General features: G+C 34.8%; 1 protein-coding gene across 1 annotated transcript; it reads right to left on the bottom strand.

Moving 5' to 3' along the window:
- Positions 1-397: 397 nt before the first annotated feature.
- Positions 398-15,150, bottom strand: MANEA (mannosidase endo-alpha). The gene is made up of 5 exons (XM_009649050.2): positions 15,067-15,150; positions 8,669-9,261; positions 4,967-5,076; positions 2,487-2,563; positions 398-1,786 (listed from the first exon to the last, which is right to left on the bottom strand). Exons 2-5 carry the CDS (start codon positions 9,216-9,218, stop codon positions 1,150-1,152), a joined length of 1,374 nt encoding a protein of 457 aa, XP_009647345.1. The 5' UTR covers positions 9,219-9,261; positions 15,067-15,150; the 3' UTR covers positions 398-1,149.
- Between the last annotated feature and the right edge of the window lie 6 nt (positions 15,151-15,156).

Below are 15,156 nucleotides of genomic sequence, written 5' to 3'. Positions count from 1 at the left end.
CATTAAGAAATACAGTTAATAATCACAACATTTGAAAGGTGAGATTCTTAGGTCTGAAAGCACTCTTTTCCAGCCACACCACAGTATTAAAGGTAGTGTTGGTAGGGAGCTTATCTGAATGAGAACAAGATTTTAATATCTACAACTCTGAATCCTGAAACTACATGGACTCTATGAAAAATAGAAATCTCAGATTTCAAATTAAACTAATGGATAGTTGCTGCCATTGCTACCAAACTAGACTGCTCCTAAATCAGAAACAAAAAAGCATTTCCTAAAATTGTATTTATTGTAGGACTAGTAAGATAGTACCTTTAGACTCTCTACACATTTTAAAAAATACACGAGATCTGCGTCTGCAGACAATTAACAGAAAACATGGAACAATGCATCACCTTCAAACTTTTTTTTTTTTAAATTCAAATTAACATAGTAAAAAACATATTACCGGTCAGTATCCAGTAATCTCCAAGTCTGCACCATGTACTGAACAGAGCAAATGGAAGTAAACTAGAAATCTTTCAGCAGTTCTCTGGAACGCAATCTTTCAAATACTTTTCTTTCTTTTTTTTTCTTTTTAAACAATAAACACTAGTGTTGCATCACACATACCTCTTCAGTGTTTTTACAACAAGCTAGTCAGATCTCAAGAACTCCATGTGTGGAAAGCATCAAAAACAGTAGATGTAGATTATTCCACACACTACAGACATGCATCCTGCAAGAAGCTATCAGGATAAAAATTTAAATTACAGCATCACTTGGATAAGAAACACAAATACAAGAATAAAGGAAGTAAGTGTAAGTATGCCAAATTTTTTGTTCTACTATGGTCATGTAGAGTTACCCCATGCAGATGTTCTGGAAGCCCAGCATGCAAGTTATGATTTTTTTAAAAAAACAACCAAACAAAACCCCAGAATTTTCCCTGAATATGCTTGAACTACAATATCCAGTAAGACAGAAATGCCAATATTCTCATCATCTTTTTACTCTTCAGAATTCAAATTCAGTAGTAGTGCATATAAGTGCATTCAAGAGATATAATAATTTGAACATATCTATAACATATTTAAGAACAGATTTTTCAGCTCTCAATTTTTTCTCAGTGTGGTCAATGTGTTAGGAAACAACTGCAGCAGCAACAGCTCACATAAGCCACTGTTCTTGTTCTTTTCTGTACTTCTCAGACCATTTCTGAGTAAGTTCTAGGTAAACATTTGGTTTATGTGGCTTATAATCAAGGTAAACCACCTGCCCAGTCCGTTTGGGGACAGCTTTTTCAATCTGAGTTCCCTCATGCCATTCATTAAAAGATGTAATAGAAATAATTTCTGGTCGCACCAAAAGGGCTGCACTGAAGGCAGTCTCATAGTACTTCCCATTGACACGATTACGGGTGTTGTGGTTGTTCCATGGTCGGATACTGGTATCAATATACCCTGGCCCCACACTTGGAATAAACATTAAGTTGTTACTATCACAAAAGGCTTTTAAACTTGCCCAATTATGATGAGATGAGCCATAGGAGAAGCCATTGGTGGCAAAGTACGTGTACATTCCATCAAAGCCACTTCTCTGAATGTCGTGCTTATGTCTTTCTTCTACAAGAAGTGCAATGAATAACGCATCATACGGAGTATTTCGAATAGTGTGGGATCCAGAAACAGTTAACAGATTTGCCCATATTTCAGGAATTGTTACGTAAGAATCATAAACATAAAACATAGGAAGAAATCTGCCTGTGCTGGTCTTATGCCTATAAAAGGCTGGATGGCCTCCATATCTATAAAGCAAACAAGTATCGTTAAGACAAAATTTGCCATTTGGAAAATACTGTTCTACAATCTGAGCTGAAGATTTTTCCTAAAAATTAATTTAAAAAGACAGTGCATGCTCTTCAAAACATAGCAATTCACATCCATTTTCAGTCCACTCTTTGCTGAAGTATTAAATAATGAATCAGTAAAGAACCTCTAAATTATGACAAATTAGTAACTTAGCGTCAAACTGCGCTATAGGTATTAGTTTTCTCTGAAGAGCAATTCTCTAATTTAGTATGAAATAAGCCAGTATAAGTAGCATTGATAAACAAAACAACTAGCTGCTGTACAGAATTTGTCAAGCTGAATTAAAACGATTAGAGTTCAACAGATTAAAGCTCTGGCGGTCAGTTTGTCACTATAAAAATGTATGTTTAATTTATATATCATGCAGCTAATACTGTAACTGCTTTAATCTTAAATATCATGACTTGTGATACCAATGAATGTTGAAAGTAATTTACATTTGAGTATCTATGTAAAATTCACTCTTCGATATTTAAAAAATGGACTGAGTTTTGTACCACTGAAATATGAACACTTTCTTACAGTTTTCTTCAGTCTCAGTACACATTTTGATATATTCTTCCAAGCTTTAGACAATATACAGAAGTCCCCTAAACCAGCATGTAACTCAAAGGAAACCATTCTGAAAGCACTCACTTGTCAATGATGTATTTGACATTGTAGTACATACTGCGATCATCTCTATCTTTGTAAGGTTCAATATGAAAAGTGACCTGAAAGATGAAAATGTTGTAAGAGCAATACAAACTTGAAATACTATTGAATGCATGGGCACTGCTTACTATATGAAGGAAGTATCAGTCAAATGTAGTTCTTTACAGATCAAACTTTTTCGTTAGTTTATTTTGAGAATAATCCAACCCTAATTCAACTCCTGCACTGCTAAGATTAGAAGCTTCAGATCCAAGGAAGTTTGTTAATAGAGTAAATACTTAGTTTTTTACATTAAAACAAAACACTTCTTTTTTTCCTTAGGCTACAGCAAGTACTAAGCACACTTCAGAAAACTTAAAAAAACTACAACAGAAACTAAAAATTGAAATAAAATATTATCTATTTGAATGTCAAAGAACTGATTAAGCAATGAAACATTTTAATATTTAATTTCTAAACAATATATTAAATTTACTATAGATAATTCCCTAAGTAGAATTTTCAGTGTCAAAATAGATTTTAAGGTATGAGATATGAAAACTTTAATTTAAAATTTTATAGCTTTATCAACAGCAATAAACTCTTGGGAATAAATCTAATATAATGTACTGCTACTGCTCTGAATTTCAAGCTTGGAGCTTATGGAATTATTTAACCTATACATGTAAAGTCATTTCAATGTAAAAATACCATTGTTTTCAAATATACAATTAAATGGAAGAGTATATTAGATTAATCAAAGCAACTAGTTTTTCAGAAGCAAATTTGGAACAGAATGCATTTAATAAAGTTTTCAACAACTCTGCAGCAGTAGCAAATTTCCACTGTAGAGCCAATATCTATCTCTATTAGGTACCAATTATAGAAAAATACAGTATTAGACTAAATCACTAGGACTGACAGGACAGGTTGAAGAGAACTGTAATTTCATATTTCATTTCCAACTATCAAAACCAGGGAAATCAAAAGGACATATCTTTTAGCAGACTTGTATTTAGCAGACATAATAGAAATGTATTTTGTATGTTGGTTTTGGTCTACTGACATTCCTAACACTTAACTGTAATACCTTACTAGTGCAAGAATGTTTAAAAACATTACAATGAAGGTAGCATCCCCTTGTAGTAGCTGTACTTAATATCTGTATTACAGTAATTAATCCAAGCAGTAACAGCAGTTCTATCCATATTCCAATCCTCACCATACTATTACATGCATTGTTCTTGGTAGCTTATTTCATTTTGCCTTTGCTCCTTTGAGAGACTCAAATGTTAACAAGTTTTTTTTAGGTGACAGCAAGCTCCATCAGATGACCCGAAAATTTTGGGGAAGGGTAATACTCTTTTTTTCTTTTTAATAATTTACTATTACATAAGTGCAACCTACATCACATAATGCAATTCACAGAGCATTTTTAACAGTTTCAAAATTACTTCAGTATCTGATTTAACCTTCCTACTTTCCTGCTGCTTGTCAAAGAATCTACAGTTGCTACTAGTGAAGGAAATTTCTCTGAGAATCTGCAACTTGCATGACCAACTAAAACCAGTACTGACAACACCCTCCACAGAGGAGACATATACAGCTACTTAGATAATTTAAAAACTCTAATTTATTACTTGGCAAGACTCAAAAGCAATGTATGGGTTTTTTTTCTCCAAGGGAAAATACAAGTTTTACTCTAAAAATAAACAAAATCAAACCATGATTTTAGGTTATACTGATCAATCCATGTGATCTTTAATTGATTTGATATTTCACCTATTTCAGGAAGCTGAGAATTCAGCCTTTCTATCCTGTCATGCCCTGGAGTAACCTAAAATCAGAGCAGCACCTCTCTGAGGTGCTTACTTTTCTTACTGTCCACAGCAAATGTTCCTGATGCCTTCTGGATAAAGACTTTCATTCAAACTAGAACTTCTAAATCCCTCCTCACTACTCATAGACGCCTGCTCTTGACCCTCTATGATCAGGCACCAGCAAGTTATGTTGTAATGCAAAAAATGAGTTTAGTCTTCTTTCTCGAAGTTCCTTACTTTATAGATCATTGTATTCCATAGTATTTTGAAATATGTAATACTTTTCTCAACTCCCAAGACTCATTTGAAAACAACATAGTAATTTTATAAAATTTCCTAAAAAGAAAAAAAAAATCCACAACACCATACCTTAGTTTCTGCAAGCTTTAGAGCTGAACCAAACAAAAAAAAAAGCAGATTATGATATTTATTCTATATATAAGGCAATATTGCTTATGTCTTATCAAAACTGAGTGTAATTCAAAGGGCATTTATACCTGCTTCTATGACCCAAAAGAAGTGCATCATAATAGGAGACAGAAACAGAAGCCACCATTACACGACAAGCTTCCCTGCTCTAGATCATGACTCAAATGTATCAAACTCTTAGTAAGGTTTACTTTCCAAAGTAGTCCTATTTTATGCAGCTGAAAAATACTTTACCTTTAGATTATATTTGTGTGCATAATCCAAAATAACAGGCACCAAATCATCAGTTGGTTCTCCATTTTCATCAGCCATACCCGGTGGGTACCATGAAAGCACTATTACACCTGAAAATACAAAACTTAAGTTTCAAATTATGTTGTTTAATACATAACATGTATATTGTAACACTGTCATGAGTTATGACTATTGTTTGATGTGAAATCTACATAATAGAAAAGAGAATGTCAGATTAATTTTTAACCAATCACAAAATCTCAATATTCTCGGAGTGGATTTTAACTTCTGTCTCTGTTTAAAAGACAACAAAACAAACAGTGGTAAAATCATCTGTCAAGGGAACAGATCTGTGCTCAGTGTCCCAAGCCTAACACCTAGAGCCATTCCCCCCCACTTTTCAGCACCACATCCTAACCTCAAGGTTGTACCCAGAGGAGGAGAACGCTCACAACTAAGGCATTATAGATATGTCACAGTACAGCCAGAGAATATCAAGAAACGTAGGGTTAGAAAACACTCAAGAGATGAGGGCTATGCATGTGATGAGAGGTTCTTGTTTTATGAAACTTTATTCCCTGCCATATTTCTGCATTGTAACTCTGTCTGTACTACAAAATGGCCATTTCATACTAGAAGCAGTGACTGCAATCCCACAACCTTCCTTCTCCTAAAAGCAGTTACTATGGTGTAATCAACCCTTCCAGCCACGTGAAATTAGTTTTTAAATTTATTACCTAAAAAAATGCTGGACTAACTCTCAATAATTTAAGGATGTTACTGTTCCTGCCAAAAAAAAGATGACAACAAATACAATGTCCCTATACTGTAAATTTTCCTGATGCTCTCCATGAAAGCAAAAGAACACATACCTTTTCAGAAAGGCTAAACCCTTTCCTTCTAAAACAAAATTCTGTCAGAAAAGTAAGCTAGACCTTTTAGGTGTGTATCTGGAAATAGTTTCAAGAAGGTAAGAGGGGAAATACATGAATACATGAAATACTGATGTAGGAATATTGTACTAAAACCACTATTTAAAACATATGGAAGAATAAGTCAATGTGATTCTTTTTAACTACATAAAAATTTAAGTATGCAAATCAGGTCACTGAGATAGGGAAATAAATAAATTCCATCTATTTTACTAACATTATAACCTTTCTGACTAACGATCTCCAAAAAAACCAAGTCCAAAATTATGAAAAAGAAAGCATAAATTGGAGTGAATACACAATCATCTTCTAACATCAAAACCAGAAATTTGAGCTCACTACACACAGGAAAAGTTAGTTCAACTACCCTCAGCATATTCTTTCTACATTTTATCAAAAAGAGAATCATAAATAATAGACTATCAATGACAAGAGATAGCCTACTCAAGGACAAGAAAAATGCAATATTTTACTGCATTTTATCACCCTATCTTATTTCAAACAAAAGAAAAGGACAAAATTCAAATGAGTTAATATGTAAAGGACAAGTAGAACAGCAGCAACAAACTCAGGTTACACTCAATGTATCTTGAATACAACATCTGTCAAGACCCTCTTTATACCTTAGGCAACAGGACAAAGTTCAGTAGACAGAATTGTTCATCAATTCACGTTTGCATTGGTCTTTCCCTGAGAAAGACTACTTAATATTTTCTTTCCTGTGGTTGAAAAAATGAAGTTGTACACCACTTCAGGAGCCTAAAAAAGGATGGTTTCGATGCCAAAATCAATAGCATAAACATATTTAGAACCATAGTCATTCAGAACAAATGAAGGTCTTCAAACCAAACTACCACAAAATAGGCTGGTGCAAAAAAAATAAATTTCACCAAGCAATCTGATGAATAAAATCTATTGTATGAATCTGTTAAAAATAGGAAATTAATAAATGAGGAAAAAAATTGTAAAATTTAAGAAGAATACAAAGAAGCACTGCACGAGACTCCTACTGCTCCAATCTCTTATATGCCTTTGATCATTACACAATATTGGCTGAAAGAACCACTTACATTTTTCTCCTTTCGCAAGATCCTCGATAAAGCCTCAAAAAAGGCTAGAAGAAAAATTATTATGACAGAATGTAAAATGCAGTCATGGATGAGACATTGGCTAAGAGACAAAAAGAAGAAACCATAGTCAACCTCACAGTATACAAAAAAATTGAAAAAAGTGTAATTTCCAAAAAAGAAAAGCAATATTTGAAGTAATGACCTGAGGAAAAAAAGTTGATTACTTATGTGGGTCAAATCTAGATGGAAGAGAACACTTAAATCTGTAAGTCAGAATAACAGCAGAAAAAAAATCACTTTTGACAAATATCAGTAATACGTTAAAAGAGTATGTCACTGGAAGCACGAACTACTCATTCACATTGCTCAGTTTTAAATGGAAAACTAAGTTAAACTACTAAAAAAATTACTTTGCAAAGCATTTTTCCCAGTATTTGATGTGTTTTCCACCAGCAATTCAACTTTCTTCGACATTTATATTAAGAGGATGAGAAACATTACAGATTCTTCTAAAGCTACAAGTGCCATCTCTGCCTTCATCATACTATTGTACATTATTTTGCTTTAGATAAGACTAAAAAAGTGCTTACTGGCAACTAATACCTGAGATTTCTCTGCAAGTTTTCCCACTATTGCTTGTGTTCCTGTTAATGGAGTTATGGTATTACTGAAAAGGGTGAGAAATTTCCTACCTTTGTATTAATCCATGTTAAAATGCAGGTTAGGTTAAAAACCAGGAGAAAACAATAACCAAGAAGTAAACATTATACAAGTAAACACTATTAATGGGAATATAACCATTACATCAAACCTTAACAATTAGGTGAATGAAAGTGATTCAATTCAAGGTGATTAGCACTCTGAACAATGCTATGAGCTCTGATCATGTTGCTCCAACTGCATTTAAAGAAGCTGTTCAGAGTTTAATATTACCTTATATGATGGCTTATTTTATAGATTATGAACATAAAAAGGACCGTAAAGCCCAACAACCATGATGTCAAAAAGATATTCTTATGTATATAGTCCGTCTTATTTAGAGAAAGGGAACTCAATTTGTATTGGAAAAAAGATACTTTTAGACAAAGAAATAAGATATAATTAGCTACATTGAAACTATCATACCCAAATTCAAAAAGGTTTGGATTAGACATTTCCATAGCTAATAAGAACACCTATAAATACACTGCATAAAATATAGATTGTATAAAAGCTAAAATCCTACATGCTCTGACATATGAATTAATATATAATTGCTATTACACACAAAGAATTCAGAAAAAAAGAATCCACTCTTATTTGAATAGACTGCTCCATAACCATGTTAACATGATTTACTGAAACTTGTTCTTAAAAATGAAGTATTCATCTCCAAAAATAAATTACACAGACAATATATTCTAGCAATGGTTTCTGTATTTTCTACATATGTTATCAGTGCTTAGCAGTAAGTCATAAAACACGAGCACCTACAGGATTACAAATATAGTTCTTACGTTTCTGTGCTGTTACACCCATCAGACACAGCTTTGAAGATGTAGGTTTCAATTGGGGGTTAAAACTCAGAAATACAAAGACATTTACTAGTTTGAGACATTTCCAGAATTACATAGAAAAACGGAAGAATGGGTCAGTTGTGTTCATTCACATATTTAAGGCTGGATAAATGAACAACATGATGAAACGTTAACATTCATTACCAGTTGAAGCTGAACGCATTTGTTTCATGTGGGCTTCTATGACAGAAGGGTCTTTGGAACTGTAAGATCCGAGTTCAGGATAAAAGTTGGCCCCAATGTCCTCAGGAGGATTATGCCTTCCCTTTGGATAATTGTTTGCAATTTTGGGATCCCAATGTGGCAACAATGGATGGTTCCAGTGAATATATTTACCATCAAACTGTGGATTCCCAAACCAACTATAGTAGAATATGTGAAAGTTATAATTAGGAGAAGACAGCTCCTCTTCCAGCTTGTTTACAGGAGGCATAGATGCTTTCATAGTATTGACTGCGATACTATGCAAATTACTGACACGCGTTACAGTATCTCCTTGAACCCTATTTAGTGAACTCTGTTTGTTGTCTAAGAGCACTGTCCGTTGTTGAAGCTCAGGCAACAAACCAAGTCCAAACGGATCACCAAAGCCAGCTCTGTCAGGTCTCAGAGTCTTCAAAGCCATCATTATGGAGCAAATAAACAAAATAAAAAGCAACAAAACGATGCATGTTCTTCTGCGAAATCTTGCCATGATGTCATAGTTCAGAATCCAAACAGAAGGACTTTGGCCGCAACTGATCAAAAGACAAATATTTTAGAGTCAGATTTGTTATTGCCTAATTCAACAGTATGAAATGCTTCATAAAGTGTCTACATAATAGAAATAATATGGAGACAAATGTGACACATACACTGACTGCATAACTAACAGCCCTTTGCTGGGGGAGGGGGAACAAAAAAAACATTTCTGTATTTGAGCATGTGTGTCAGGTTCCGAGGTTCTACCACCAAGGACTCACATATTTCGTAAAACATCTTACTGTTGAACTCCATTGTTTCCTAGCCCAAATAAATCCCACGAAATGGAAATTCTGGTTACATTACTTCAGAACTGTCATGTTTTGACAAGTCCGATAGAAATAGCACAGAAAATGGAAGGAAAAAAGCAGAAGCCATGAAAAGAGAATAATGTAGCAGACCAAGAGTAAAGGACAAAATGCGATATGACAGAAGTACAGCTTATGTTCAGAATACAGGTTTCATGTACCAACCTATTTACTGGCTTCGGGCCCACCACTTCATGTTTAGTTCACCGATACATTGCCTAAATACTTTGGCAAATTAAACGTGAAACAATGATGCTTTGCAACTTTACAGATCTAAAATTCCAATTTGTTTTCTGAATTATGTAAACAAAAACCAGCATAACATTAAGGATGTACCTCAACCAGAAAGCCTGTAAGTTAGCTGCTGGCGGCCTGTTAGTACAATGTCACAGCCGCGTGACACTTCATGTAGAAATCCAGGACTAAGTTCAAAACAACACCAACAGTACACAGCCAGATTTGAGCCCTGAAAGTAGGGGGTGGGGGGTGAAAATCGGTATAATGGAATGCCTGATTACTTTAAATAAAGTAAAAAAATAAGTTTAATTCCTGTTCAACATTAAACACAAGAGAGACAGAGAAAAGGATTAAAGAAATTTAGATTACCACAGAATTATGTGGAACAAAATTATGCATAAACCTGACAACACTAAACTAGAAAATCCAAGAATAAACTTCTGATTCAACAGCCATTAGACATAGCATAGCTGTGATTTTGTATTTCTGTCACTGACCTCCAAATTATAGAATCTTACTTTAATTTACTGAGATAGACAGGGAGTTTTAAAATACTTATAAAGTATCCCATTGATAGTTTCCTAACCAATGTTCTTTACTACTGTTAAAGTCCATTAACATATAGCTCAGTTGTCACAACACTATTTGTTACCGCTGTGATAATTTTAGATGAGAAATTTTAGAATATGCTTTTTAACAATACAGCCTGAATTGGATTAGTAGTATGACATTGCCAAAACAAGAAGTTCTGTTTCCATTTCCAACTTTAATTCATTCATCCTGCCATCTACTTTTAGTTACCTCTGGGATTCATCTGGTTTTTACACCCCTATAGACTTTTACCTTGTTAGAGAGCTGACTCAACTGAATGAGTATCAATCACAGCACTAAAGCCAACAAATGAGTTAATAGCACAGATGGGGGAAGGGAAGAGAACAAAAATGATGCTGCTCATTTTGCCCAACTGGATTGTGAAACCATACCTCTGGCTACTGTCAGAGAATGTGATTTTATGGCATACATGCTTATAATGCTTCATTTAAGACTTTTCATCAGCAGATTTCACATCACTTTACATCAAATTACAGGGGTTTTTTTTATAGCTCACAATCCATCCCAAGATCCTAGAATTTTGTCAAAGATTATTTGGAGTCCAGAACATTTTTCTTCTAATAAGAAACGAACTTTAAGTTCATTCAAAATACTCCTACTATTTTTCCCTGACCTTTTCAGTCTTTCTAGTCTACCATGCTACCTCTCCCTGGGAGTTTAACTCAATTTTCAGATTAGAAAAATTTAAGTTTTCTAAAGGGTCCGGATTTTTTTTTGTTGTTGTTGTTGTTAAAGGAAACAATATTATTCACCTGGCAAATGTATTAATGTATTTAGTTTTCTTTGATTTAACCCGGATGCTATTAATCTTCATCAAACAACATGCAGGACTGCCAGTGATAAATTACTTCTGCAATTATTATTTTATCTCATCTCTTCTGTAAAAAAGAATTCATGACTGTTATGCCTATAATTAGGATGTTCGTAAGGTCTTTCATTTGGGCTTTCCTCTTCTGTACAAAAGAAACTGTTCATTTTTATTCTTTGCTTGATGTATCTGCTACTAAATTCCTCCTCTATTGCATCAAGATTTCACTAACATAAAGTGCTTTTTCTGAAGTGTCAGGAATTGATGTTAGTGCTCTGTGTTCTTATTTCAACAAGTATTTTTTCAGTTGAATATTTATCATGGAAGTATATTAAAAAACAAGCATCACACTTACTAAAATTTGACATCAGGACAGACCCTGGTCTACCATAGCATATTATGAACCTCTAGTATGCTAATATAGAGGCTCAGCATAAAGTGCAGAATTTCTAGAACAAGTAAGTGATACCTACAGTAACGGCTTGTGTTTGGGGGAGACATCAGTCTCAGTGATGACGGCATAATTCAGCCCTGTCACAGATACCAATACTGTAAAAGCTGCACTGAAGAGCTACAGGTTGGCAATGCTTGCATTATGTCATTTAATCTTGTTCAGAGCTACTCTAGAGGCAGTGACAGATAAATTATGTTCGTCAACGGTAGTGCCACAGCATAATGATAATATTGGGGAAACAGACTGAACAAACATGCCATGTGAGACAGCTACCTGAAGTCATGTCTACCCTTGGAACTGGAAAAAAACTTAGAATACATTTCCAATTCAACAGCCATTAGAGCTAGCGTGGCTGTGATTTTGTATTGCTGTCATGGACATCCAAATTCAATAAAATCTGACAATCAACACTGACTTCAATTTCCTGAGGTACACAAGTCATTCTTACACACTTATGAAGTAAGTATCTTGCCTTGGACCGCTGGGTGCATTTGAATCTAACAGCAATTCTCAGTAGGAAAAAGTCAAAGATTAAGACCTCACATGCAGACAGTTATTCTGACTCATATGACAACTTGTTAACTAGTAGCAGATTTTGGATTCTAACCCCAAGTTTGTTGACCCATGCTGGTGTACCAGCCAAAACAGCAAGTAGTTCAAGCTCTTTCTCTTGCCTAGTGAATTCATTTTGAAAGAACGAGAAAATCCACATGTAACAGGTCTGAAGGAAGAGTTAGTTTAGATCACCAGTCTCTGTCTACGGGCAAAGAACAGGTCCAATACATAGCAATGCTCTACCAGAATAGTTGGCCATTTTCAGCTATTTGTGGATCAGAGAATTCCTGAACAAAAGGTCATTTCTTTGTACAATATGAGAAAACACCTTCCATTTAGAAACTCACCTGCTAGTTTAATTTGATGCCCCTAGTTCTCTAATTAGAAGGAAGAGTAAGCAAGCACTTGTTTACATTTAATAATTACTACTTACATTTTCTACTTCACTAATAACTTAATTGCTTCTATGAGGTTCTCTGAGTTTTCCTTTAGAGAAATTTCTAGTCTGTCTAATCTGTGTACTGTAACCCTATCACTGGATACATTTAAACATTTTTGAGGTGTTTCTTTTCTGTACTGTTTCAGGGCCGCTACAATCTTCCTTTCTGAGATAAAAGGAACACATTTGAATACAGTGTGACTTTCAACATGGGTTTTTTTTTCACCCTTTTTTAATTATTATTTTATCTTTATCGCTTTCCAAAAACTTCTGCTTTCTATCAATTCAGTTCACAGCTAATACACATGACCCGAGTACAGAATTATCATCATCCCTAAATCTAGTTTCTGAGTGGCAAAAATGAGCTCATAGGTCACCACTGTGAAATTGTTTTCTTCACTCTGCATTACACTACATATTTTTTAAATAATTTTTTTGTTGCTGTTGTTTTAATTCCTTTTAATCACCCAGTCACTCTGTACTGGAAAGTCCTTTGGCAAATTTTCCACTGAAAGGTGCCTGAAAAAGTCAGGATCTTCAGTTAAGTCTGTCAACGTACTCTTCACTACCACACACACTTTTCCAAAACATTAATTGTTACCTTCAGGTCCAGACCAAAGGCACAGAAGTCAACTGATGTCTTTTAGTTTCTCTTTTTATGATTACAGATACTACAATTTCCTTAATTACACATCAGAAAAATATGAAGTTTCACCATGAAAGGGTAGACCCTATATTTCCATAGCATTCAGTCCCATTCTCCAAAAAAAAAAGAAAAAATCTTACACAGTTATTTTACTTTAAGTTTGTAAGCTGCTATACAGAAAATATATGCCTCTATGACCACCTCTGTTCCAAATTAGTTTGTTTCTTATATGGAAATAAATCGTATGAAACTTATCACAGGACTACAAAATCTCCAGCTGTTCTTCCTGAAACAATACCTGCATGAAAAAAAAAACCAAAACCAACCCTGCATCCATGAAAAAAGAAAGTATTTTTTAAACTGTTCCCCAAACTCAGTAACAGGCCTGCCTCAAGGATAAACTCTCCCATTCAAGCTCATACTTGGCAGCAATGTTTTTTTTTATCCCTCACTGCTGCTTTTTATACCCTTAAGCTATCCTGCAGGCAAACCCTCTGTTTGTCCTTTCCACTATATGAAAAAAAAAAAAAAGGTACAGATGAAGAGATGACAACAGAGTTTTTCCCTCACGTTTCCCAAAATAAAGATGTTTCATTAGTCAGAGAAAAAACAAACAAACAAACAACAGGGAGGTTAATTACTCTGGATCATTCTGGTCATAAGACAACTAAAATTTCAATACCCCACCCTATGGGTTGTTTTTTCCAGTTTTACTGATTCCAAAAGAGAAATACGCAAGGCAAAGAAATTATGTTCAGATAAAACAGATGCATCTATTTTACTAAGAATCATCAAATACTATAATTTATTTGTTCTGATGTTCCTTAAACATAACAAATGAAAGTGCTAGACAGAAGAGAGGTCTGAAAATCCAACTTTCTTGATGCAAGGGTAAGGCCATCCAAAAGTCACTGATGTTGGTAGCCCATGGCCGGTATCAAAGTTTCGCAGCTAAGTTTTCTAAGCTTAGCTTCTGCTAAGATTTCCCACCTTGAAGAACCTGAAAACTCTGAAGTGACAGATCAGCTCTAGACAGAACTGAATCTTCTAGGCCTTCAAAGCCCTTCATCCTGGACCCACAGTGTAGATGGACACCTAGAAACATTACTTTGGTTCCCAAGGGACTGGCCAGGCGAGATTTAGTAAAATTCCCCAAGGGCTGGTAAGAGTCTGTCCAAACTGTCACATTTACATAGCACATCCTGGTCCAGGAAACACAAATAATAATAAAAAAAAGCAACAGAGGCTGACCACATCTTCCTTGCGAGAACTTCAGGAATGTTCCTAGTATTAGAAAAAACGGGAAATTTCTCAAAAACTGTCTGCATAGGAAAAGTCTTTTTCTAAAGACTTTTTTTAAAAAGCGCTTGAAATTCATTAAAGATGGAAGAAGACACTACACACGGCATGCAAACACTTTGTAGCTGTGCTTACATCCTAAATACATATTTTCAAGCACTTCCAATAATACAAGGTTTCTTTTTGGTCCACCCAGTTTAGAAAAAGGTATTTGAAATATGGCAATTCTAAGATGACTATAAAATTTGGGGAATGTGCTTTTTTTGCTAACCAGATTTGAATTTAAGAAAGACAACAGGATGAACAAAAATCAATCCTGCTGCATTTTCTTGTTCTAAATGTGGCAAGACAGCCTCCAGCATTAAATTATGTTTAATATAGAAGAGCGTTCGATTCCAACACGCCAGCGGTCTGTTGTTTTGAAGGGACATTGAGCCACACACCTAACTTCGAGCAGCCGCGGACCACCAAAAGAAAGCGACCTTCAGGCCGCTTCCTCACCGGGAGCTCCCTGCGGAGCAGCTCCCCGGGGC

Source organism: Egretta garzetta, unplaced genomic scaffold (assembly GCF_000687185.1).
Source record: "Egretta garzetta isolate BGI_Z169 unplaced genomic scaffold, ASM68718v1 scaffold231, whole genome shotgun sequence".
NCBI classification, from domain to species: domain Eukaryota; kingdom Metazoa; phylum Chordata; class Aves; order Pelecaniformes; family Ardeidae; genus Egretta; species Egretta garzetta.
The sequence above is the reverse complement of the archived record's forward strand: the minus strand, read 5'-3'. Positions and strand labels throughout refer to the sequence as shown.

What these genes read in the sequence shown, in the direction of transcription:
- MANEA (XM_009649050.2), bottom strand. Translation starts at nt 9,218, where the DNA reads ATGGCAAGATTTCGCAGAAGAACATGCATCGTTTTGTTGCTTTTTATT. An exon ending in CACACAAATATAATCTAAAG is followed by an intron (nt 2,564 to 4,966) that starts GTAAAGTATTTT and finishes TTCATCTTTCAG; the next exon opens with GTCACTTTTCATATTGAACC. An exon ending in GTCAAATACATCATTGACAA is followed by an intron (nt 1,787 to 2,486) that starts GTGAGTGCTTTC and finishes TTTGCTTTATAG; the next exon opens with ATATGGAGGCCATCCAGCCT.